The following is a 24,192-nucleotide window of genomic DNA, read 5'->3' on the forward strand; positions in this document are numbered from 1 at the left end:
CTTAGATAACTAGGGATTATGTTCTCACTGCAGTCAACCTGGTGTGTGGGGGTCTAAACAACAGAGCAAAATTGTGCATCTCACAGCTACTGCTCCAATGCCATGCAATGACAGTATTTTGATACTTGCTCATGCCTACACATCCATTTCATACAGGCCTCCCAACCTCTTGTCTCCCACGTGGCCTACTGATTTCATCTACTATTAGTTCACCTGCACTGCTGTATAAATCAATCAGATTTGTGCCGTGGTGTCCGTGTACTTAGAGAGGTAGGGGTTCTGTTCTCACTGCAGTCAACGTTGTGTGCGTGTGAGATGTTGCATGACACGACATACAGCATTTTACACCAGCATGTGAAACACTGTTATCTTCTCCTCAACAGAGGCTGCTGATGTCATCAGCAATAAAGTGTTGTCTGACACACTCCAAGTCAGACTTGAGCTGTGGCACTTGAGTAAAGTACTGTGTTCTGTAGTCTGTATACTTAGGTAGGCGTTCTATTCTCAGTGCAGTCAAATATGTATGTGTGTGTGTGTGTGTGTGTGTGTGTGAGCTGTTGCTTGACATTACAGACAGCATTTTACACCATCATGTGGGACACTTATCTTCTTCTCAACATACACTGCTGATATCATCAGCTATATCACATTTTTGTATATGCTGTACTCCCACCAGGGCTGGATCAGAGACTGGCCTTGAGGCCAGCCAGAATTCACCTCATCCAGTACAATAAAGTTTACACAGACATGGCTTTTAATCTAACCACATACATAATGGTATGGTGTGTAGGCTCTGTGTTATCTTGTTGAGAAAGCCCTGTGGTTTCTCCAGCTGTTACATGTGTCTGGTGAGGTACATGTACAAAAGAGTATTAAACTCTATTATTGCTGTAACAAAGGTTGACTACAGTGCTGTCATACAATCCTGAGATTCTCAATATGTTAGTGTGACTACAGGCTTTCAATAGCATTATGGACACTTGGTGGTTAAAGTTCAAATTGCTATCTGTGTTCCCCGTGCAGCATCACTGGGTTTCTGCATAGCAGGACTGTTGTCAATGCTGTGATTAACATGGAGCTCCACTTTTCACATGGAAAACATTACAAACACACATTTCTGCATTTACATGTACATTGTGTGCCTTTGTCACCATTCAGTTGTGTGCGTTAGCTCCTCCTGTACTATGTTATCACCACTGCTGGAATCAATGACTGCACACAATATGCAAGAATCAGCAAACCTGGCACGCCAAAGACCATATACTTCAGCTTGAACTGTTGAGAAATACAGTTCACAGTGAAGGGCCAAGCACAGATACTTGGGGTTTGCCAATGGTGACAGCTCTACTGGCACAAGTTGATTCATCAGCTTTTACATGATATGTTCTTTCAGTGAGCCAACTGTTTACCCATCAACTGACATAAGATTTAATCTCCAGCTTGGGGAGTTTCTCAAAAATACTGGTGTGTGTTACTGTGCCAAACCCTAGGCCAGACCACAATAGGCAGCATGCACCATCTTACCTTCATCCAGGCCTATCACATGGAATCAATTTGCTATGAGAACATCACAGATTACCTATGGTGTGACCAAGCACATGCACCTTCCTGATATGGTTGAATACACAGTTTAACATACCCTCCACATAGCCTATGTTCCCATACAAGGATGCACATCAACATGCATCCATCCAAGATGGGGGGACAGCACCTGATGCATGCATGTATAAACACATTCTGACTCTCCTCAACTATGAGGTAGTCCAACATGTCATCATGGACCTCTTCTACATGTACACTAGTAATATTCTAGGTGTGTGTAAAAGGCCTGTGTAAGTTGCTACTGCTACATCAGGTCTGTTAGATCTGACAGATGTCCTCAAACAGGTCACTAAGGGCAAGCATGATGACAACAGTATCATCTTGGAGAACTTTAACGGGTCAAGACAGCCATGGCAACACCTGCATTGATGAGACACATGGGGGGGGGGGGGTTGATGAATAAGGAAACAGACACACCACCTCAGTATAATGTGGACATCACACCCTATGATCAGAGCAACAGGTATGTGACCCATGTCCTGGATTACAGGGTAAGTAGTACATCCACCAACATGTGGTCACAGTGCTGACTACTCCCTTGAATGTAACACAAATACTGGGTATGTGAAGGACATGCACATCAGAGGCCTTAATAACTTCATGGTTCCCAGCCTTCATTACACCAATAACTGTGTGCAATGATTCTTGATGTACCTCCCGACATATTTTCCAGTGATGTGTAATTGAAGTGTATCACTTTTGCCACAGTACACTGTCACACAGCTTAATGGCAATACCTAGGTATTCTTTCTGTGGAATATACATGACTGTCTGATGGCGCAGAACACCAATCAAGTTGTTACACCTGATCCATGTGTGCTACCTGTTGAGCTTATGCACACACTGCATACATAGGTGTCTGACAACATTAATGGCATGCATATCATTCATGACATTGTGGACTGTGCCACAGATATATGTCATGTACAGAAGGCAACTAGCCTGTAATGCCCATACTGTCACATACAGGTATAACAGTGTCCCTCCTGCAGATATAACAGCATCAGGACAGTGTGAGTGGTTACCTCATAGAGTGTGGGTGTATCATAATGGCTGTCAACTGTGTGTGTGTGTGTGTGTGTAGGCTCATCTCTTATCACTCCACATCACATATCTTATGTCAGAAGCATGGGATTACTGGTGGTAATATTCTGATACTGTCCATAATTGTAGTTGGTTATTGTAATGTCTGCCATGCTCCTTTACTTGTTACTGCCGAGAATACACTCATATTCAGGTATGTAAGTTTACACAGCTTCCCAATATGCACCCTACCCCATTGTATGTCAGATCCCAGGCAAATGCCTTTTGCAATATTCATGTACGGATGCTTATCTCACATACACATCCTCCCCATTGTTATGTCACCTTTTGTGACAGTCACAGACAACACATTTTCATTGCATAGTCTATACTGCACCACATAAGAGATGTCCTTGGGATTGCTGCTAAAACCATCTTCCATTGACATGCATTCCTCTGCTGTACGTAAGAAAGTTTCACCTGTACTCTTTCCCTGTATGCATTCCTACAATTCATCTGTGTTTCCCTATTCAATACATATACTTCCCCTGAGTGATCATTTAACATGGCAGTCCCATATCTTGTTATATATCATTAACAAAGCTCAAGTACAGAATGCCAGGAATGGGATAGCACAATACTCTGCACTGTAAGTACACTGCCCTGTACTGTGTTTGGACCACATACTTAACATTCATACTGCTCAACTGTCCAGATATCCTGGGTCTATATTACGTGGCTGAATGCTTAGGTGAGCGAACACCTAAACATCGACCACATAATATCGAACACCACATCAGCAAACGCCGCCGGGAAATGGAACTATCGGCCACTAAAAAAAAAGGACTGTTTACAGCTAAACTGGGCGGGGGGCTGTGCACCCCACACCCCCCCCCTAACTAAATACACCAACTCCAAGATTGCCCTACAGTGGAGAAAATGGCAAAACACAGTGGACGGCCAAGGGGAATCTTTCACAGGTTCATAGGTAGGTACTAGGCTATCGATAGAAGGGCCTAAGTAAGCCTAGCCAACAAGGTTCCCTGGCTTACGCCACTGAAGAAAGCTAATTTCCAGTGACCCTGTTGAGCAGAGCCACAGAAGTGATCCCCGGGGTGTATTTCCTATTTCCCATCCACTCATCAAGGTTTTTCTTGAAGAGTGCTAATGAGGAACTTTGCTTGACATACATGGGTAGCTTGTTCCAGAGTATAGCAAGTCTCTGGGACAGGAATCTATCCCTCCAGCATGTCCTGTTTATTGTGGTGACAAGGTTTACGTCCCTACAGCATGTAGCTCGGAGGGATTATGATTTCTTTAGGTGTAGCATGTCCAACAGCTCTGGGTTTAACATAGCTTTATATGTTAGGCAGAGATCTCCTCGGAGTAGGCGATATGCTACAGAGTAAAGCTGGAGTTTTTTGAGATGGTCAGCATAGGGCATCTGTTTGAGGCCAGTAATCCTCTGTGAGGTACTTCTGTGGCCTTTCCAGCTGCTGCAGATGTCTTGTGAGGTACATTCCAAAAGGGGCATTGTACTCTATAATGGATCTAATGAGTGCCGAGTAGAGGGAAACAATGACTTATTTTTTCCGGGATGAGAACCCTTTTGTGATGAGGTGTGCCACATAAAAGTATTTCCTAACTACTGTGGCGATGTGATTATCAAAAGAGAGGCTACTGTCCACCTGGGTCCCAAGGTCTCATCACAGATTCGGCGTTAAGAAGACTGCCATTTATGTGGTAGTTCATGGGTACAGAGTTTTTACCAAAGGGGATGACAAAGCACCTTTTGACATTGAGCTTGAGGCCATGCCTCTGACACCAGGCATCTGTCTCAGTGAGGCTCTTCTGTAGGATGTCCACATCATTTGGGGACTCGACTATGGCTCCTAGTTTGCAAGCATCTGCAAAATTCATTAGCCAGAGGCCTTCTATGTTAGCCTGTACTACAGAGAAGTAGATACCAAACAGGAGAGGTCCCAGGACTGAACCCTGTGGTACTCCACTTGTCACTGGTTTGAAGTCAGATTTGGAGTCTGCAACTTTTACAGTGTTGGTTCTGTCAGTGAGCCAGTTGGCAACCCATCTTGTGACGTAGGGATTTATACCTAGTTTAGTGAGTTTAGCTATAATTCCAGAATGGGGGATGGTGTCGAAAGCCTTGGCGAGGTCAAGATAGGCTGTGTGAACCACCTTACCCTCATCTACTGCCTCAAAGAAGTCGTTCAAGTTCAGAAGGCATGATGTGCCTTTCACAAACCCGAACTAGGTGGGGTCCAGAGTTTGGAGGTTACCAATGTCTTTGTTTATGAGTTCCATGATGATACGTTCCATGGCCTTGCAGACCAGGCTCGTCAGGCTAATAGGGTGATAGTTCCCAGGATCAGTAGTGGCTCCCCCTTTGTGGAGTGGGACAACTGTTGCTGTGTGCCATTCAGTGGGCACAAAGCCTGATGTGAGACTATGATTGAACATGGTGCTTAAGTGGGGAGCCAGTTTGTTCCGAAGTTCATGTGAAACCCAGCCTGGGATGCAGTCCGGTCCTATGGATGCTGTGTTTTTGGTTTTAGAGAGTGCAGCTTTTACCTACATAGATGTGATTACAGGGACTCTGCATTCTTCCTGTATAGATATGGGCCCTTTAGGGGGGTGAGAGGGGGGGGGGGTAAAGTTAGCATGGAACCTATCAGCCAGGATGTTGGCAATATCAGTTGGTTTTGTACTTTTCGTGCTGTTATGCTGCAACTCAGAGCAGATCTGGGTGTTGCCATTGAGATTCTTGACATAGCTACAGAATGCTTTGTGGTTGCCCTTAGAATCAGTGGAAATTTTGTTTTAGTAGCTAGCTTTGGAGGATCTTATAAGAGCTCTCAGCTTCTTACTGAGGCTGTCCAGGGAGCTCCTCCACTCATGGGATTTTACTCTCTTTTGCAACAATTTCTTCCTTCTATTATAGAGTTTGTTTATGGCAGGGGACCACCAGATTGGCTTCCTTTTTTGGAGGACAGCACGATCCATGCACTCGTGTAAGTGCTTATAGAGTGCATTTGTGTAGGATTCAGCAGTTGTAACTGTGTTGTCCATCTGCATAGGTGGCATGAAGTTCGCCACTTCTGTCTTAAAAAGCATGAATTTGGCTTTGGATACATTTTTTACCATGGTGGGTGGGGGGGGATGCAGATATCTAGGGTGATTAGCTTATGGTTGGATCTGACCAACGAGGAGTTGACTTCAGGTGTGGAACACCGGTCACTCATGTTGGTAATGACTAGCTCTAGGACATTGCTGCCCCTGGTGGGGGTATGGATAAGCTGATCCAGGGCATTGTAATTTATGAATTCCAGAAAGCATTGAGCGAAGGAGTTGGTACATGAGTAGTTTTCCCAGTTAATGGTGGGGTAGTTGAAATTGCCCATTATTAGGGTGTGTGATTAAACGCTAATATTTTCCAGTATATCAAGAAAAGAGGGAGGGAATCCTGGGGCATGGTGGGGGTTCTGTAGCAAACTATTATTTGGACTGCAGTTTTGTCCAGAGTGAGTTGCACTTAGATAACCTCAGATGCATTATGCTGCGCAACTTGCCTGGAGGTGTGGATATCCTTAATGAATATGGACACACGTCCGCCTTTGGTGTTCTGGTCCAGGTTAGATGGCCGAAAAGTGTGGTATGAGTTATAGCCTGGTAATGCAGGGGTGCTCTCTAGAGCCTTGAACCAGGTCTCAGTCACTGCACAGATATCGATGTTCTCCATTTTAAGGAGTGCCTCGAGTGACTGCATTTTGAGATTTAGACTTCTAGCATTGAGTAGCATTACCCTCAGTTTTTGCTTGCCTGTTCCTGTTACGGTGGTGAATTTGTCATTTGAACTTTGCCTAAAAAAGGCACTATAGAGACGGCAAGACCCTTAGCCAGTATCCGGAATTCTGGGGGCGACAGGTGCAGGCCATCTCTGGCAAAGCATCATGGTCTGTTGACCATGTCGTCCCAGGCAGACAGATACCGGATCCTCTTAGAATGACACCAGAAGCTTAACCAATTGCTGAAGTCAATCATCTTGTCCTTGTACTGCGGTATCATTCTGGGCGATGGCAGGATGCTACTCACGGCTAGGGTCATACCTGCCTGGGCTACAAGATCGGAGAGCTCTTCCATGTCTCTTTTCATGTAGTCCAGGGAAGTAAATCTCAGGTCATTCACACCAACATGGACAATGACAGAGTCATATTTGTACTTATTGTGGAGTGACCTGAGTGCGTGGGTTATGTGGCGGATCCTGGCACCCGACAGGCAGCTGACAGTAACCTTCTCCTTGTTTAGCCTGGTGAGTGGGACAGCAGTGTGCCTGACTATAGCATCACCTATGACTAGTGTGTTGAGTACTTTGTTTTGCCTTATGGGCTGTGGTTTATTGGCACACCGAGTCTGTGGGCTATGTGTCATTTGGGTTGTGTTGGGGGGTGGAGGTTGCTTGCGTTTCTGCTTTGGAGATCTCTGTTGCTTGAACAGATTATTACTGAGAATCTTTGCGAATGTTTTTGTGTTTCTATGTGTGGATTTTGGTGGTGTAGGTTTAATGGGACGATGTGTTGAGTGTGGTGTGGTGCAAGTGTTTACCTTCTCCTCTTAACTGTCAAGTTCATTCTTGGATGGAGAGAGCTTTACCTCCAGTTTGGCTAGATAAGTGCACCTCTCACCGGTTGTGGTGTTGGGTGGTAGGAGGAGAGGGTTCTCTGTGTACATGAGGCAATTGCTACATTGCCCCATGATGCCTACATTCATCAGATAGACAGGAGAGAACACTGAGAGCTGACCCTTGGACATGCTTGAATAAAAAACTACTTTCCTATAGACAAGTGAGGAAAGTGAGTATAACAGCTGTTTCTCTCTAAGCAAGTGAGGAAAGTAAGTACAAAAACTGTTTTCCTCTAGGTAAAGAGGAAGGTTGAGTGCTGTAGTAATTTGTAGCTTATTTAGTGTTAACAACAAGTTCTGAACAATTGCGGAGCACAAATAAGCAAATTCAAATACTAAAACTAAGAATCTGTACCTGGATCTTGTGGTAGATAGGCTACCTAGTGCTTACCACTCCCACTGATAAACTAGAATGCTTCCCTCCAACACAGAAAGGCTTGGGGTGCTCAGAAGCTTACAAACAGTCCTGGATACAGCAAATCTGTATCTGGACTAGACTAGTTACAGGAAATGTGGGAAACAAGCGCAAACGCAGGGTTTTAAAACAGAACGTTGAAAGAGATGGAAAAACTGCCCAAACGGCCAATAAACTACAATTTCTCCGCCAGAAACCACTCTTTTGGTAGATAAGCTACCTAGTGCTTATCACTCCCACTGATAAGCTAGAAGGCTTCCCGACAACACAGAAAGGCTTGGGGAGGCTCAGAAGCTTACAAGCAGTCCTGGATACAGCAAATCTGTATCTGTACTAGACTAGTTACAGGAAAGGTGGGAAAGAAGCGCATATGTGGACTTTTAAACCAGAAGGTTGAAAGGGATGGCAAAAATTGCCCAAACGGCCAATAAACTACAATTTCTGGGCCAGAAACCACTCTTGTGGTAGACAGGCTACCTAGTGCTTACCACTCCCACTGATAAGCTAGAACGCTTCCCTAACACAAAGGCTTGAGGGGACTTCAGAAGCTTACAAACAGTCGTGGATAAAGCAAATCTGTGTCTGGACTAGACTAGTTACAGGAAAGGTGGGAAACAAGCTCAGACATTTTTTTTTTGAAAGTGGAAACAGAAGACAATTCAAAATTAAGGACCTAAGTGGCTTGCCCTTCACAAATGTTCTCTCTGTATTAGGTAGAATGAGCTAGTGATACTAGACTGGAATAGAGCTGGATAGAGCTGAACAGATGGGACTGGTAGGAGTTAATTTGGCCGTTCGCTGCTTTTTGCCTTCAATATTATGTGGTCGATGTTTAGGTATTCGCTCACCTAAGCATTCGACCACGTAATATAGACCTGATATTCCTGGGATGTCCAGATCAAATATGTGGCTTTCTGCCATATCAGTGGGTGATCTCTCGACTGATGTGACTCAGTACTACATACATTTGAGTGCATACCTTTCAAATGTCCTGATCTGTGAAGAATGTCCTGGTTTTGTCTCATATGTGTGATCTTTTCCTCATAACATTTTTTTTTCCTGGAAAGTCACTGGCATGTCACTGCAGAGTGCAGTCAGAAACTGTTGACTGACATTTGAGTCTCAAATTTCATGCTCTTCAAAAAGTGCATGCTAATATACAACCTATATATTCTATCTACTTCCTAAATTTGGAAGTGCAATATTAAGAATCTGTCCCCATTTCTGTCCCTTTGTCCCCCCCATTTTTATTGTTTTGTCCACATTTCTTGCTCTAAGAGATTCAGACTGTTACATTCTAACACATTCCTATGTGACATCTATATCAAATATGTCCCTATTACTGGTTAGGAATCCTCTCATTAAATCTCCTCTGTGTAGATGTGTTGCACTAACAGAATGACAGCTATTTGTAAAGCCCTGCCGATCACTGAGGCATTTCACACAAATCCGCACACTGTAGGTGCTCTGCCTTACACTGAATTGCTATCTGCGTTCACTTAAAAGGTTTTGCGGCCAGCAATACTGTTGTGAGCCACAAAACCTAGCTCAGGAGCTCCAAGCCTCAATATGCACTGCATGCTGATGCACGCTGTTGAGCTAACATGTAAACTCCATGTAGGCTCTGCACGAAGCCTACACAGAGTTTACTGAATCTCAGGGTAAGGATACTACAGAGAAAATATGAAAATTCTACACAAAAAGATAACATACATTGATATGAATTGGATCTAAATAATTCTAACAAAAAGAAAGCATAATTTGCTTAAAGAGGAAGAAAATTAAAAATTACTGCTGATTGGGAAGCAATGCCATGCAAGTCAACCAACAAGGGAAGTTGAAATATATGACAAAAGATGGAATGAAGGGGATTACAGCACACAAGAATTCATTTTGCTGGAGAAAAAAAAAAACAAGTATGCTTTAATTTGCTTTACTCAAGGCAAAATGACACCTGTACCAGCTTTGAACAAAAAAGCACAAAACCCGTAGTGAACATGATGTCTACTAAGAGATCTAGTTACTGGTGCAGACACCTTTAAGCAGCTTCACATCAGTAATGAGAAAGAAAACAATGACATTTCCCCAACATATGAGAAATGCACATTACAATCTACGACTTAGTACTTCACATAAAATGCCATCTACCTACCAGTCATCTTTCTCCATCACTCCTACAAATGAAGGAAGGAACACTACTTACAAGCTTTTCAAAAAATGAAGGACATCTAATGTAAGTTGACTTTGGATCCCATGGGAAAAGGTCCGACTCAGGTGCATCTAAAGAATTCCATCCTTTACTTCCTTTCTAGATGGTATGCAAATCAAACATGACAAAATTAATATAACATTAATGACCATGTAATACATTTCTGCATCTGCCTGAAGTATGACTCTTAGAAATTACTCCATTTCAGTATTAACTGTCACACTATACTGCTTTTGTACAAAAATTAGATGTTTATGTGAATTTTAATTTGTTACAGATGCCACACTCCAATTTTCTTACAGATGTGGCCTGAAATTAACACAACCGGTACAGCGGTAGTGTTGTTGCCTCACAGCAAGAGGCTCTCCTGTTTGATTCACGGCTGGAGTGCCTTCTGCATGGAGTCTGGATGTCCTGCCTGCATATGAGTGGCCTCTGAAAGACATGCGTGAATGGGTGTGCCTTCGCTGAAGGTTGGGCGTTGAGCTGGCAACTCAGCACCATAAAAAAAAAAATCTACTGCCAATAACCAGGAAAAGCCAAAAAGACAAACAACAACAAGAAGTGATGCATCAGAAAGAGCACACATTTGCTGTAAAAAGACACTTCATGATCTACAATACTATGTTACCCATATTTCTGTGATAAATATAACTATTTCTGTAACAAATGTCAAATAAAAAATGCAGCCCAGGACAGAGACAGAGACATTCCCTGTAAGGACATAATGTTAACTATACACTGCAAACAAACTGCATTAACTTGACATGGACCACACAAGACTCTTGCATTACAATCACAACACAGACTTCACTTATGAGGACATTATCTGACACTGTAGAGAAGGTTATGTAACTACATACGAATAGCTATTAGAACAATTTTGCTTAGCTTCAAACACCAGGTAGACAGCTGGACTGGAATTGTACCATATAATTCTAGTGTCAATAGATGGAAGCTACCTGATAGTCCAGTTGAGGTTTTTAGCAATTCATACAATGTAACACTAACTGTGATTGCCCAGAATGCCTTGGTACTGAAAGCAAAACCGTGGCTGACACCTTCCACAACATACACATTTTTGAATGTATGGTCATTTTTCTAAAATTGCCAAATGAAAGAAATATTTAAAAAAAAAACACTGACCTCTTATTCTACAGAATAAAATGCAACTCTGTCCTCTACAACACGTTTACAAAGATGCTAACCTATTCACACAAGCAAAGACATTTGTTGTTGTGTCTTTCGGCTTTTCCCGGTTAGGGGTCGCCACAGCGGAACTCCGGTCTGCTAATGATTGGCAGTGGATTTTTACGTGCCGAGTTGCCAGTCCTGACGCACAACCTTCAATGAAGGTATGCCCATTCACGCATGTCTCCACACAGAAGACGCTCTAGATGGGAATCGAACAGGACGCCTTACTGTGAGGCGACAACGCTACCGCAGCACCACCACCGCAGTGTCACACAAGCAAAGACATTAATGATTATAAATATTTATTATCTACCCCCTTAGTTGTTAAGCTCTCAAATTCTAATAGGGCATTGACAGTTATACAATTCATTACTATTCAAAAAAAGGGGCCAACCATTGGTTGGTGATCCACGAGCACTTACTGTAAACAGTGCATTACCCAAGGGAAGATGTCTGCACTACAACACAAGCAACCACTAAAGCAGAATACACATAATAAGTTATGAAACCTAAAACATCAATCTCATTCTTTGCATCTTCATATGAGGAAAAATATGCTAAAATTAAAAAGGGAGAAAACTCCAAAACTGATACCTGATCAGAAATAGAAAAGTAAATAATGGCAGACATTTACTGTTCACTCAACAGTGGTAAAATGTATACTGAAACAAATATTTGAAGGGAAAAAAAAAACAAAAGTTATGCAGTCACCCCAATGATGGATCTGTGTGTCCATTTTCATTCTTCCTCAACTGATGGGTCGCTGATCTGACCTCGGATATGGCTCGACCACATCACTAGATTTACAAATCCAACTCTCGAGCTCCTCCCTTACACATAATGCCCCCACCTACCTAACACACCTCATATCAAGTTTGCTGCCCTTAGAAACCAACAGTTTATTCTATACAGATTAATTAAGAAAAAACAACAGAGATAAAACTGAAGCTCAAACAAGGGTTCCAAAAACATCCCATAGTTCTCCTCCAGGAATAAAGGGAAGAGGGTTGGATGGGTGGAAAGCTGAGGAAGAATGAAAATGGCCAAAACCGATCCACATTATGGTGAGTGCATAACTTTTGCATCTGATGCTGCCATTTTCATTAATTATTCAACTGATGGGACCGAGTCCTCAGCTAGATGAACTCTGGGTGGTCCTCATGGAAGAATATTTTGGAGTACTGCAGAGCCGAAGTCAGCCCTTTTCCTAGAATTAAAGTCCAATTTGTAAAGAGCAATAAAGGCGTGAGCACTGGGCCAAGTGGGAGCAGCACAAATGTCATCTCTTGAAAGTTTTGCCAAAAAGCTGAAGACGTCGCCATAGACCTCGTTGAATGTGCTCTAGGCGGCTTAGGCAAAGATAAACCTCTCTGTTTACAGGGGAAGGTGGCTTAGGGAAAGACAAATCTCTCTGTTTACAGACAAAGGATATGATATGCAATCAGTCAACCATTTGGCTAAAGAGGCATACCCAATCTGTTATAAGAAAAGAAGATAAACAATTGATCAAATTTCCTGAAATTTTTGGTTCGATGAAGACAAAAACGAAGTTGCCTGTGTACATCCAAATGATGCAAAAAAAAAAAAAAAAAAAAAATATATATATATATATATATATATACATATACATATATATGGGTCCCCTTAGTTGACCGAACCACGTGGAAGATGAAGACCAAACGACCGACAGGTAAGTTTACCGAAGTGATTTGCCGACAGCGGAAAGACCGACAAGGGTAATGTGTGAACTTCGGTAAGTGTGCGACAGTGACGGAGTTAGAGCGGCCAGGTAAGTGTGCGATATTGTGGGATTTTGGGTTAGGTGTGGGAAAGGTGAGTGTGTGTTAGTGTCGGAGTTAGGGTCGGGTAAGGTAAGTGTGTGATAGTGAGGGACTGTAGTTTAGGGACGGGTTAAGTGAGTTAGGTTTAGAGTGCGGTGGGGTGAGTGTGCGATAGTGACGGGCTTTATGTTTTTGGGTGGGTTAAGTGAGTTAGGTTAGGGTGCAGGTAGGTGAAGAGTGACAGTCTTTAGGTGTAGGGCAACGTTAAGTGAGTTAGGGTTAGAGTGCAGGTAGGGTGAGTGTGCGATAGTGTCGGACCTTGGGGTTAGGTGGGTTAAGTGAGTTAGGGTTAGGGTGCAGGTAGGGTGAGTGTGTGATAGTGTCGGACCTTGGGGTTAGTGGGTTAAGTGAGTTAGGGTTAGGGTGCAGGTAGGGTGAGTGTGCGATAGTGTCGGACCTTAGGGTTAGGCTAGTGGCTATGCTATGTAGTGTAATGTGTTGTTTATGTTCGTGTGTCGGTGTAATGGTGTTGTTTTGCGTTTGTCGGTTTTGTGTGTTGTCGGTTATCTGGTCTCGTGGTTTGTGTTATTTTAAAGTAGACCCATATATATATATATATATATATATATATATATATATACCTTTATTGGAAAACTTTGATAAGAAAACTGTGACGTTAACGATCTGATTTATGTTGGACTCACAAGCCACCGTAGGTGGTAAAAAAAAAAAAAATATGGGTAAGTATGTGAAGACAGTCCAAAATGGATTCCTGCAAGTAAGGCATCTGCAAGGTCCCAAAATACCAAGATAAACCAAATAACCAGCAGATAGTGGAAGCCATAAAAATATATATTATATCACTTAAGTCAAGACATCAATATACAAAAGTTACAAACCGGTTTTGGCTTATAATTAACTAAGCCTTCATCAGTGTAAAGATACAATAAAATGTCACACATTTATATACTGTGTCACTAGCCCATAAACCAATTAGAGGTGTTCATTTAATCCTAGGGCAAAAAGCCCTCCCAGTTTAATGATCCATTTTCTCTCTTTGGAATTCAATAATTTATGCCATCTAGATTTATTACATTTCATACCCAAGATTCTATCAATAATCATAAAATGAAAAGGTGCTGTTTGGTGAACTTCAGTATGTTTATATAGAGCATTTGTATGTTTTTTATTTTTAATTTCACTAAGATGTTCTGATATTCTGTACTTGAGCACTCTAGACATTTGGCCTACATAAAAAGCTGAGCACTGGCAAGTGGCCAAGTATATAACCCAATATGAGCTTCAGTTTGCAAAGAAGGAAATGTCATATACTATACTGATATTTTTACTAGTGAAGCTGTTCGTTTTTAATATTCTGCTGCAATGTGTACAATGACCACATGGGTAACATCCTATAGCAATTTGTCCCTCAGTGGTACCTTGAATTATCTGCTTTCTCTCTTTCCACTTTACTAAAAAAAAAAAAAAAAAACCTTTATTCAGCTGCTTTTACAGTATTTGTTTTTCCTCCTCCTACTCTATCACTTCATCTTGTTTTTTTTTTGGTACTTGTTCTCTAAAGTGTTCAACTGCATCTTCTCTGCTGCATTTATTACTGCTTGCTTTTAGCCTGTTTAAATTTTAAGTGTTATTCTAAGCCTCTTAGTTTTGGTTTAAGCACTTGGGCTTTAGGCCTACCCCTTGGCTCTCCCTGGTATCTCTCCCTCAGATTCTGACAAATATGGATGGACAGTTTCCTATGGCTTCTCCCGCCAGCCTGGTTGATATGGGCATCCTGAGACAATGTAGGAAATGCCCCATGTACACGGACAAACCATCTACTACTACCACCTAGGAACACAATTTGAGAGAGATGCAATTACATAAAGAAGATCGAGTCTAGGTTCTCTCCCTCACAAGCCAGTATATATCTGGCACTAAGAAGGTTGTCAAACACAATCATTACACCTCAAGCACCACCCACAACTACATAACACACACCCACATATGCGGAGGTTCTCAACAAAAACAAACCCAAACAAAAGATAACTCAAAGGCAAAAACACATGAGAACTCCACAACCCTTCACACCACATACCATGCATAGTCCACACACCAGTGTCTTGCAACCACTACGGCCTAACCATAAACCCCATACATTAGTCATAGGAGACTCCATTAGGAGACACACAGATGTGCCTCTCACCAGGCTGGACAAGGAGAAAGTCATGGTTAGCTGTTTGTCAGGTGCCAGAATCCGCCATATCACACACGCACTCAAGTCTCTCAACAACAGGTAATGTTATGACTGTCATAGTCCATGTTGGTGTGAACGACTTGAGGCATACCTCCCTAGACTATACGAAGAGACATGATTAAGCTCGCTGAATATGTGCCCCAGGCAGGTATGTCCCTAGCCTTAAGCAGCATTCTACCGTCACCCAGAACAATGCCTCAATACAAACAGAAAATGATTGACTTTAACAACTGGCTTAGTTTCTGGTGTCATTCCAGGGGGATCCAGTGCCTAACACACTGGGAAGATATGATCGACAGACCACGATGCTTTGCTAGAGATGGCCTGCATCTGTCTCACTGGGCTTCAGGCTAATGAGAAAGGCCCTTGCCTCCCCTACAGTGCCTTTTTTATGAAAAGTCATGAGGTTAATACTACCAACATAAAAATCTCAACAAAATGAAAATTAAAGGTCATGCTGCTAAATGCTAGCAGCCTGAACATGAAAAGTACAGTTGTGTACACTTACCATAAATGTAGATGTTCAAGTGTATTCACTGTTGCAGTTATTACATTTGGGTTATCTGCTTGCAGTAGCCCTCAGTCAGCCTGATTAACAAAGTCTTGGGTCCTGTGTCAGTTGCTGTCCCTTCTTCCATGACGTCAGGTCATCACGGGTATAAAACATGCAGCCGACGCCATTACATCAGTTTTTCTTGCCCCAGATGTCAGGTGCACCCCTAATGGGAAGCAATCAAATCTATAAATACAATACAAGGATATACCTCCAACAAAAAAGCAAACACACCAAAAAGCTTTTAGAGCATAGTAAGTGAGAGTAGAGGTATAGCCAAAAGAAGAAAGGGGGCTGGAGGGAGGGTAACCAGGACTGCAACAGTGAATACACTCAGACATCTACATTTATGGTAAGAGTACACAACTGTACTATGTTCATCGTGTTTTACTGTTGCAGTCATTACATTTGGGTAGATTCCTAAAGCTAAGGTTGGGAGGAGTAATTTAAATAGAATTAGGACCAGCTATAAGGCCCTGCAAGACTGCAGTGGCAAAACCAGCTCTGGATTTAGAGAAAATTGGCAAATGGTAATGCTTGGTGAAAGTATGTACAGAACTCCACGTAGTAGCTTCTAGGATGTCCCTAGTAGGGACACCCCTGAGAAAGGCTGTAAAGGTAGATGCAGCCCTGGTTGAATGGGGTCTGATGCCCTGTGGAATAGGTTTTCCATGGTGCTTATAGCAGAAATGAATGCAGTGGCCTATCCATTTTGAAATGGTTTGTTTTGAAATAGCTTTCCCCTCTGTCCCTGCAGCAAATGCCACCAGCAGTTGTTCAGATTTCCTTTGAGGTTTAGTCCTGTCCAAGTAGAATCTAAGCTGTCTGTGCATATCTAAAGAGTGCAGTATCCGTTCTCCTTTGTTCTGTGGGTAAGGAAAGAAGATAGGCAAATGAATGGACTGATTAAGAGCCACACTGGATACCACCTTGGGCATGAAGAAGGGATTGGTTCTGAGGGACACCCTGTCCGCATGAAAGATGATGACAGGTTCCACTGCCATAAGGGCCTGTAATTCAGATACCCTTCTTGCAGAAGTGATTGTTAAAAGAAAAGCTGTTTTCCAGGAAAGAAATTTTAAATCTGCAGTAGCAGCTGACTCGAAAGGAGGAAGAGTGAGCATCTCCAAGACAAAGTTAAGATCCCAGGCTAGAGTTGGAGCTCTCCTGGGTGGCCTTAAATTTTTGACCCCTCTGAGGAACTGCTTGAGCAGTGGATGAGAGAAGAGGGGAGGCTCTGTGCTATAATGAGCTGAAATGGCTGAGGCATGAATTTTGATGTAGGAAAAAGACAAGCCCTTATGAAGCATCTCAGTCAAGTATTGTAGAATCTGAGGTAAATTGGGCACTGCTGCGTTCATTCCTTGAGATTGTTTCCAGGCACAGAATCTTTTCCATTTTGCAGCATAAGATTTTCTAGTACTAGGCCTACTTGCCTCTAAAATGATATGCATCACTGATTTACTGAGGGATGGCAAAGGAGAGATTAGGTAATTAGCCAGGCTGCTAGGTTTAGGGTTTGCAGCTGAGGGTGCAGAATCTGGTTCTCCTGCTGAGACAACAGGGAAAGAGTCTGAGGCAGGTGCCATGGAGCCAAGCATGACACACTGCGCAAGAGTGGGTACCAGTGTTGCCGAGGCCAGTCTGGTGCAATTAAAATCATCCTTGGCTTGTCCTGTTTGATCTTTAGTAGTACCTTGGAGAGCAGAGGCAGAGGAGGAAAGGCATAAACTGATAGGTTTTTCCAGAAGGATGGAGCATTCACTTTCCAAGCTAGCTTGTGGGGAATCCTTGTGCAAAATTTGTCCAGTTGATGGTTCTGGGGGGGGGGGGGAGGCAAACAGGTGTATATCTGGGCTCCTCCATTTGCTTGTCAACATGTTGAAAGTCCTTGGTTCCAGTTTCCTCTAATGAATCAAATCCACATTGCAAAGTATGTTTTCCAACCTGTTCAGCCGAATGCATTAAATCCTGTAATTCTTTATTTTCAGCACGGTCAGGAATTAACATAATTTTCTGTTTAAGCAATCCAATAACATGTTGTTGATACTTTAACATATGAAACTGGCAGTTTAAAGCCCTAACGGCCAAGGTTGCAGAAGTGTAAACTTTCTTACCCCATCTATCCAGCACCCTGGAGTCTCTATCAGAGGGGATAGGATTTTTAGCAGTAGAAGCCTTAATGCCTTTCGGTCCCTGTGAAATAGTCTCTGGATCCACAATAGGATTTTTAAAAAGGAACCTGTGAGAGTCAGGAACCCTGTAATATCTGTCAGATATTCTGGGAGCAGGAGGCAAAGAATCAGGGGCCAAACTAGATTCTGAAAAGGCATCATCAACAATGTCTAGTACAGGAGGTATAGCTAAAGGCCTATGCTGAAGCAGGAGTAAGAAATCCCTAAGTCTGTTTTTTGAATCAGAAAAATCCTGGCTTTCCAAGTGGAAATGCTCCCTTGCAGTATCTAAGGTCTCACCAAAAGAAAAATCCTCTGGAGGGGAAGCAGAGGAAATAGAGTCCTCTGCATCAGAATCCTCATAAGTAGATAAGGGCAAATCCAGATAATGAGAAGAAGAAGAAAAATCAGAATCCTGTTCAGAAGATTCATAAACAACTTCAGTCTTAGGTCTCTAAGAAGGGGGAGGTTGGCTTCCCCTGATTAGAGTTATAAGATCTTCAGCCATTCTTTTTTTAGGCATAGAAGCCTGAGCATGCGGCCTGAGCGTCTGTTTCTTAGGCATGGTTCGGAATTTTGGCCTAAATGAAGAAGGAGGCGTTGGCTTAATATGCAAGTCTGTAGGCCTGAATACACCCTCAGAAGCCTGTGCCTGCACAGCGGCTCCGGACCCATCCAAGGTAGAGACATCCGCAGGTTCCATAGCTGAAGTATCTCATGGCGTACCGGACTCCGAATGGGTCTCAGTAGAGGCCTGCGAGTCAGAAGTAGCGGGTATCAGGGGCTGCAAAAGCGCCTCATTGAGTACCGGTGAACTGGCGAATGGCTTAGGAGAAGCGTCGTCGGCAGCTTTGGACCTCGGCGGCCTGTCTCTGTCTTTGTCTTTATCTTTGCGTTTTTTTTGGAATCCCAGTAGTCGGATGGCTAACCGACAACATTTCTGGATAATTAAACGGAGAACCTAAATATTTAGAAGCGAAAATATACCGACGACGGATAGTGCACTGATTAAATAAAGCACAAAACCAACAGCAAGGTACGTCATGGTCAAGGCCTAGGCAAGGAATACAGTACGAATGAAAATCTTTGTGAGGTATTTGCTTTTCACAAGTAATGCAATTATTAACTTTTACTGACATTGGTGAGGAGCAAGAAAAAGTTTCCCCAATGGATTACTTCACTTTAGTTGAAGACTTCGGTTCTGAAACTCGAAAACAAAAATTTCAGGAGTCAGATGACCGGCACTTGCGAACTGCTTCTGCTTTGGGCACCGCACGGCAAGAAAGACTGATGTAATGACGTCAGCTGCATGTTTTATAAAACCCTGACGACCTGACATCATGGAAGAAGGGACAGCAACCGACGCAAGACCCAAGACATTGTTAATCAGGCCGACTGAGCAGATAACCCAAATGTAATGACTGCAACAGTGAAACACGAAGAACATCTGCACTCATTGCAAGCATTCTTAACAGTGGAAGATGCTGACATTTGTGCAGTCACAGAAACCTGGTTCAAAGCTGTGGAGAGCACCCCAGCCTTACCTAGTTACTCATCCTATCATACATTCAGACCCCAAAATGTGAGCAGCAAAGGCAAAGGAGGTGGTGTTTCAATATATATTAAAGACACACAAACCTCCAGGCTGGTAAAACAGTATGGCGCACAGGAGACACTCCAGGTGCAGTTAACCATTGACAAGACTGCTAGTCAAATTATAGCTAGCTAAAGGCCCCCAAATGTGACTCAAGATACCCACTCTACCTATCTGGACCTCTTCAAATCTATGAAGATTCAACCCTTTAACCTGATCATGGGTGTCTTTAATTACCCATCCACAGATTGGAAAAACTACTCATGCCAGAACACAAATGTCCAGAGATTCCTCGATTTTATCAATGCAAATGCCTTGGAACAGCTAGTCGATACCCCAACAAGAGGTGATAATATCTTGGACTTGGTATTAACCAACATGAGTAACCACTGCAGCACCCCCTATGGTATCATCCTCCCTGTAAGATCCAACCACAAAGTGGTCACTTTCTAAGTATAATCTCCCCTGACCCCCCCTCTAGCTAGGGTCAAACAAAAAAACTTCTCCAAAGCTGATTTACAACCTCATAAGGGATGGTATAACCAGCTTCACAGTCCCCTTCTCCACTGCAGGAACTGGAACCAATGTCCAAATCTACTCTGAAGTACTATACAAGCATTTACATAGCTGCATGGAATCAAGAATACCTGTCTGGACAAAAGCATCCTCCGCAAGGAAGAGTAAACCTGTCTGGTGGACATTTGCAATAAATAAACTATATAACAAAAGGAAAAAACTGCTGTCCAGGACTATGAAGGAGCAGATGCCTAACTGGAAGCAATCTCTCCTTAGCCTGAACAAGCAAATAAGAGCACTAGTGAAATCCTCTAAAGCCAACTTCGAGTCCAAATTGGCCACATCTACTAGACACAATCATAAAGCCTTCTTCACATATGTCCGCAGTCTCAAAGGAAGTACGCAGATCTGTTAAGAAATGGTGGTCAAGGACACCACATACACAAATGCTGTAGATATAGCCAATCTGCTAGCTGACAGATTCAGTGAAATCTTCTCCCCTCTGCCCACCCCCCCCAACAGTAAATCAGGACATCCCCAGTACCTACCCCCCATCCCTTATCTCTAGGGAACAGGTCATCACTGCCCTCTCAAAGGCAAAATAATACAGCCTCCATAGGACACGATAACATACCTGGTGCATCCTACATGAACTTAGTTATGAACTTGCAGCACCATTAGGCACTCTATTTAACCAAGCCTGAGTACCGGCTTTGTTCCAGCTGAGTGGAGAACAGCCACTGTCTTCCCTTTACACAAAGGTGGAGTGTCCACCGATCCAGGAAATTAAAGACCCATCAGCCTAATTAGCCTTATCTGCAAGATAATGGAATGGATTATCATGGAGCTCATTAACAGGGACAGTGGCAACCTCCAAACACTCAACCCCACACAGTTTGGCTTTGTCAAGGGGAAGTCATGTCTGTTAAATTTGGTCAACTTGTTTGAGACCATGGTGGAAATTGAAAAAGGGTAATTGTAAGGTGGAGTTCAGGGAAGAGTTAAGAAAAGGCACTGGGTGGCAATGAAGAGTTACCAAATAGCTGGGTAACTACAGCAGAGCTTGTAAGGGAGACTGCTAGAAAGGTGGAAGAGGAAGGACGACAAGGAGACATGGTGGTGGAATGAGGAAGTACAGGACAGTATACAGAGAAAGAGGTTGGCAAAGAAGAAGTGGGACTGTCAGAGAGATGAAGAAAGTAGACAGGAGTATAAGGAGATGAGGTGCATGGCAAAGAGAGAGGTGGCTAAGGATAAGGCATATGAAGAGTTGTGGTTGGAGACTAAGGAGGGAGAAAAGGACCTGTACCGACTGGCTAGACAAAGGGACCGAGCTAGGAAAGATGCGCAGCAGGTAAGGGTGATAAAGGATAATGAAGGAAATATGCTCACAAGTGAGGAGTGTGTGTTGAGGAGATGGAAAGAGTACTTTGAGGAGTTGATGAATAAAGATAATGAGAGGGAGAGAAGGTTGGATGATGTGGGGATAGTGAATCATGAAGTACAATAGATTACTAACGAGAAAGTAAGGATAGCTATGAAGAGGATGAAGAATGGAAAGGCTGTTGGTCCAGATGACATACCTGTGGAAGCATGGGGGTGTTTAGGTGAAATGGCAGTGGAGTTTTTAACCAGATTGTTTAATGAAATCTTGGAAAATGAGAGAATGCCTGAGGAATGGAGAAGAAGTGTTTTGGTACTGATTTTTAAGAATAAGGGTGATGTGCAGACCTGTAGTAACTACATAGGGATTAAATTGATCAGTCACAGCATGAAGTTATGGGAAAGAGTAGTGGAAGCTAGGTTAAGAAGGGACGTGACGATTAGTGATCAGCAGTATGGTTTCATGCCGGGAAAGAGCACTACAGATGCGATGTTTGCTCTGAGAGTGTTGATGGAGAAGTACAGAGAAGGTCAGAAGGAGTTGCATTGTGTTTTTGTAGAGTTAGAGAAAGCATATGACAGGGTGTCTAGAGAGGAGTTGTGGTACTGTATGAGGAAGTCGGGAGTGTCAGAGAAGTATGTAAGACTGGTACAGGATATGTACGAAGGTAGTGTGACAGCGGTGTGGTCTGCAGTGGGAGTGACGGATGCGCTTAAGGTGGAGGTGGGATTACATCAAGGATCAGTTCTGAGCCCTTTATTACTTACAATAGTTATGGACAGGTTGACAGATGAGATCAGACAGGTTGCAGATGACATTGTGATCTGTAGTCAGAGTAGGGAACAGGTGGTGACGACCCTGGAGAGATGGAGATATGCTCTAGAGAGAAGAGGAATGAAGGTCAGCAGGACTAAGACAGAATATGTGTGTGTGAATGAGAGGGAGGATAGAGGAATGGTGAGGATGCAAGGAGTAGTGCTGGCGAAGGTGGATGAGTTTAAATACTTGGGATCAATAGTTCAGAGTAATGGTGAGTGTGGAAGAGATGTGAAGAACAGAGTACAGGCAGGATTGGAGTGGGTGGAGAAGAGTGTAAGGAGTGATTTGTGACAGACGAGTACCAGTAAGAGTGAAAGGGAAGGTCTACAAGAGGGTAGTGAGACCAGCTATGTTATATGGGTTGGAGACAGTGGCATTGACAAAAAGGCAGGGGTTTGAGCTGGATGTGGCAGAGTTAAAGATGTTAAGATTTGCACTGGATGTGACAAGGGTGGACAGGATTAGGAATAAGTATATTACAGGGTCAGCCCAGGTCGAAAGGTTTGGAGACAAAGCCAGAGAGGCAAGATTACGTTGGTTTGGACATGTGCTGAGGAGAGATGCTGAGTACACTGGGAAAAAGATGCTAAGGATGAAGCTACCAGGTTATAGGAAAAGAGGAAGGCCTAAGATGAGGTTTATAGATGTGGTGAGAGAGGACAAGCAGGTGGTTCGTGTGACAGAGCAAGTTGCACAGGACAGGAAGAAATGGAAACCGATGATCCGCTGTGGCGACCCCTAATGGGAACAGCCGAAAGAAGACGATGATGATGTTTGAGACAGTCACCAAAGCCATGGATGAGGGGAAGATGGTATACACCGCCTACCTTGACCTGGCTAAAGCTTTTGACACTATTCCCCACTCAGGCATAGTAGATAAACTCTCTCAGCTAGGCATCAATCCATATGTTACCAGATGGGTAGCAAACTGGCTCACTGACAGAACCCACCTAACCAAAACAGGGGAAGCCACCTCAAGCAGTAGACCCATAAAGAGCCGCTTACTCCAAGGATTGGTCTTGGGGCCTCTGTTATTCAGGATATACTTCTCTGAGGTGCAGGCCAAAACCAGTGAGCTATGACAGTTTGCAGATGACTGCAAGCTGGGCATAGTCATCAATTCCCCAAGTGATGTGGATGTCCTCCAAGAGGGTCTCACCCAAACAAATGACTGGTGCCAGAAACATGGCCTCAAGCTGAATGCCAAAAAATGCATCATCATCCCCTTTGGGGAAGAGTGACGTCCCCACATATTATCACATTAATAACAACATCCTAAGTACACAATCAGTCATGAAGGATTTTGCAGACAGGTTGATAGCAACCTGACATTTTGACCACCATGTTGTTTCTGTTGTACGGAAAGCTTTCTACATGGCCCACCTCATAAGTAAGGGTATCTCATCCAGGGAGAAAGAGGTCATAAGATCCCTGTATTCTTCCCTTATAAGGCCAATTATTGAGTACAATGCCCCCTTCGGCATGTACATTGCAAAGTACATGCAGCAGCTGGAGAGACCACAGAGGTTCCTCACCAGGAGAATCCAGGGCCTCAAATACCTACCCTACACAGATAGGGTAAAAGCCCTGTCCCTCTACTCAGTTTCACAGACTCCTCAGAGGTGACCTCTATCAGGCATACAAAGCAATCTCAGACCCCGCCTTGATGGGACTGCTGCATATCTACAAGTCAAGCTCCACTCGAGCAACCCATACACGCGACCTCAACCTGGTCTGTGATATGTGTCCCAGAGACTCCGCCATCTGTGGAATAGACTCCCTCTCCACGTCAAGCAGATTACCTCATTATCCCTTTTTAAGCGCAACCTGAATAACTGGATGGGAAACAGAAAATACACTCCTGGGATTCCACCTGTGTCCCTGCCTGACAGGGGCTCTGGGTGCTGAGTTGTTTAAACATGGGATAAACTCTTGGCTAGGCTTATAAGGGCCTCAGGGCCAAAAGCCTAATA

General features: G+C 43.3%; 1 protein-coding gene across 1 annotated transcript in view; it reads right to left on the reverse strand.

Moving 5' to 3' along the window:
* The window catches only part of IREB2 (iron responsive element binding protein 2), a 2,086,845-nt gene that overhangs the window by 332,346 nt on the left and 1,730,307 nt on the right, over positions 1 to 24,192 (reverse strand). The window contains exon 17 of the mRNA XM_044077824.1: positions 9,942 to 10,046. Within this exon, the coding sequence (XP_043933759.1) occupies positions 9,942 to 10,046 (105 nt within the window). The remainder of the gene's footprint in view (positions 1 to 9,941; positions 10,047 to 24,192) is intronic.

The sequence above is a fragment of the Protopterus annectens genome, chromosome 7.part0 (genome assembly GCF_019279795.1).
Source record: "Protopterus annectens isolate FY-2018-M chromosome 7.part0, PAN1.0, whole genome shotgun sequence".
Classification (NCBI taxonomy): Eukaryota; Metazoa; Chordata; order Ceratodontiformes; family Protopteridae; genus Protopterus; species Protopterus annectens.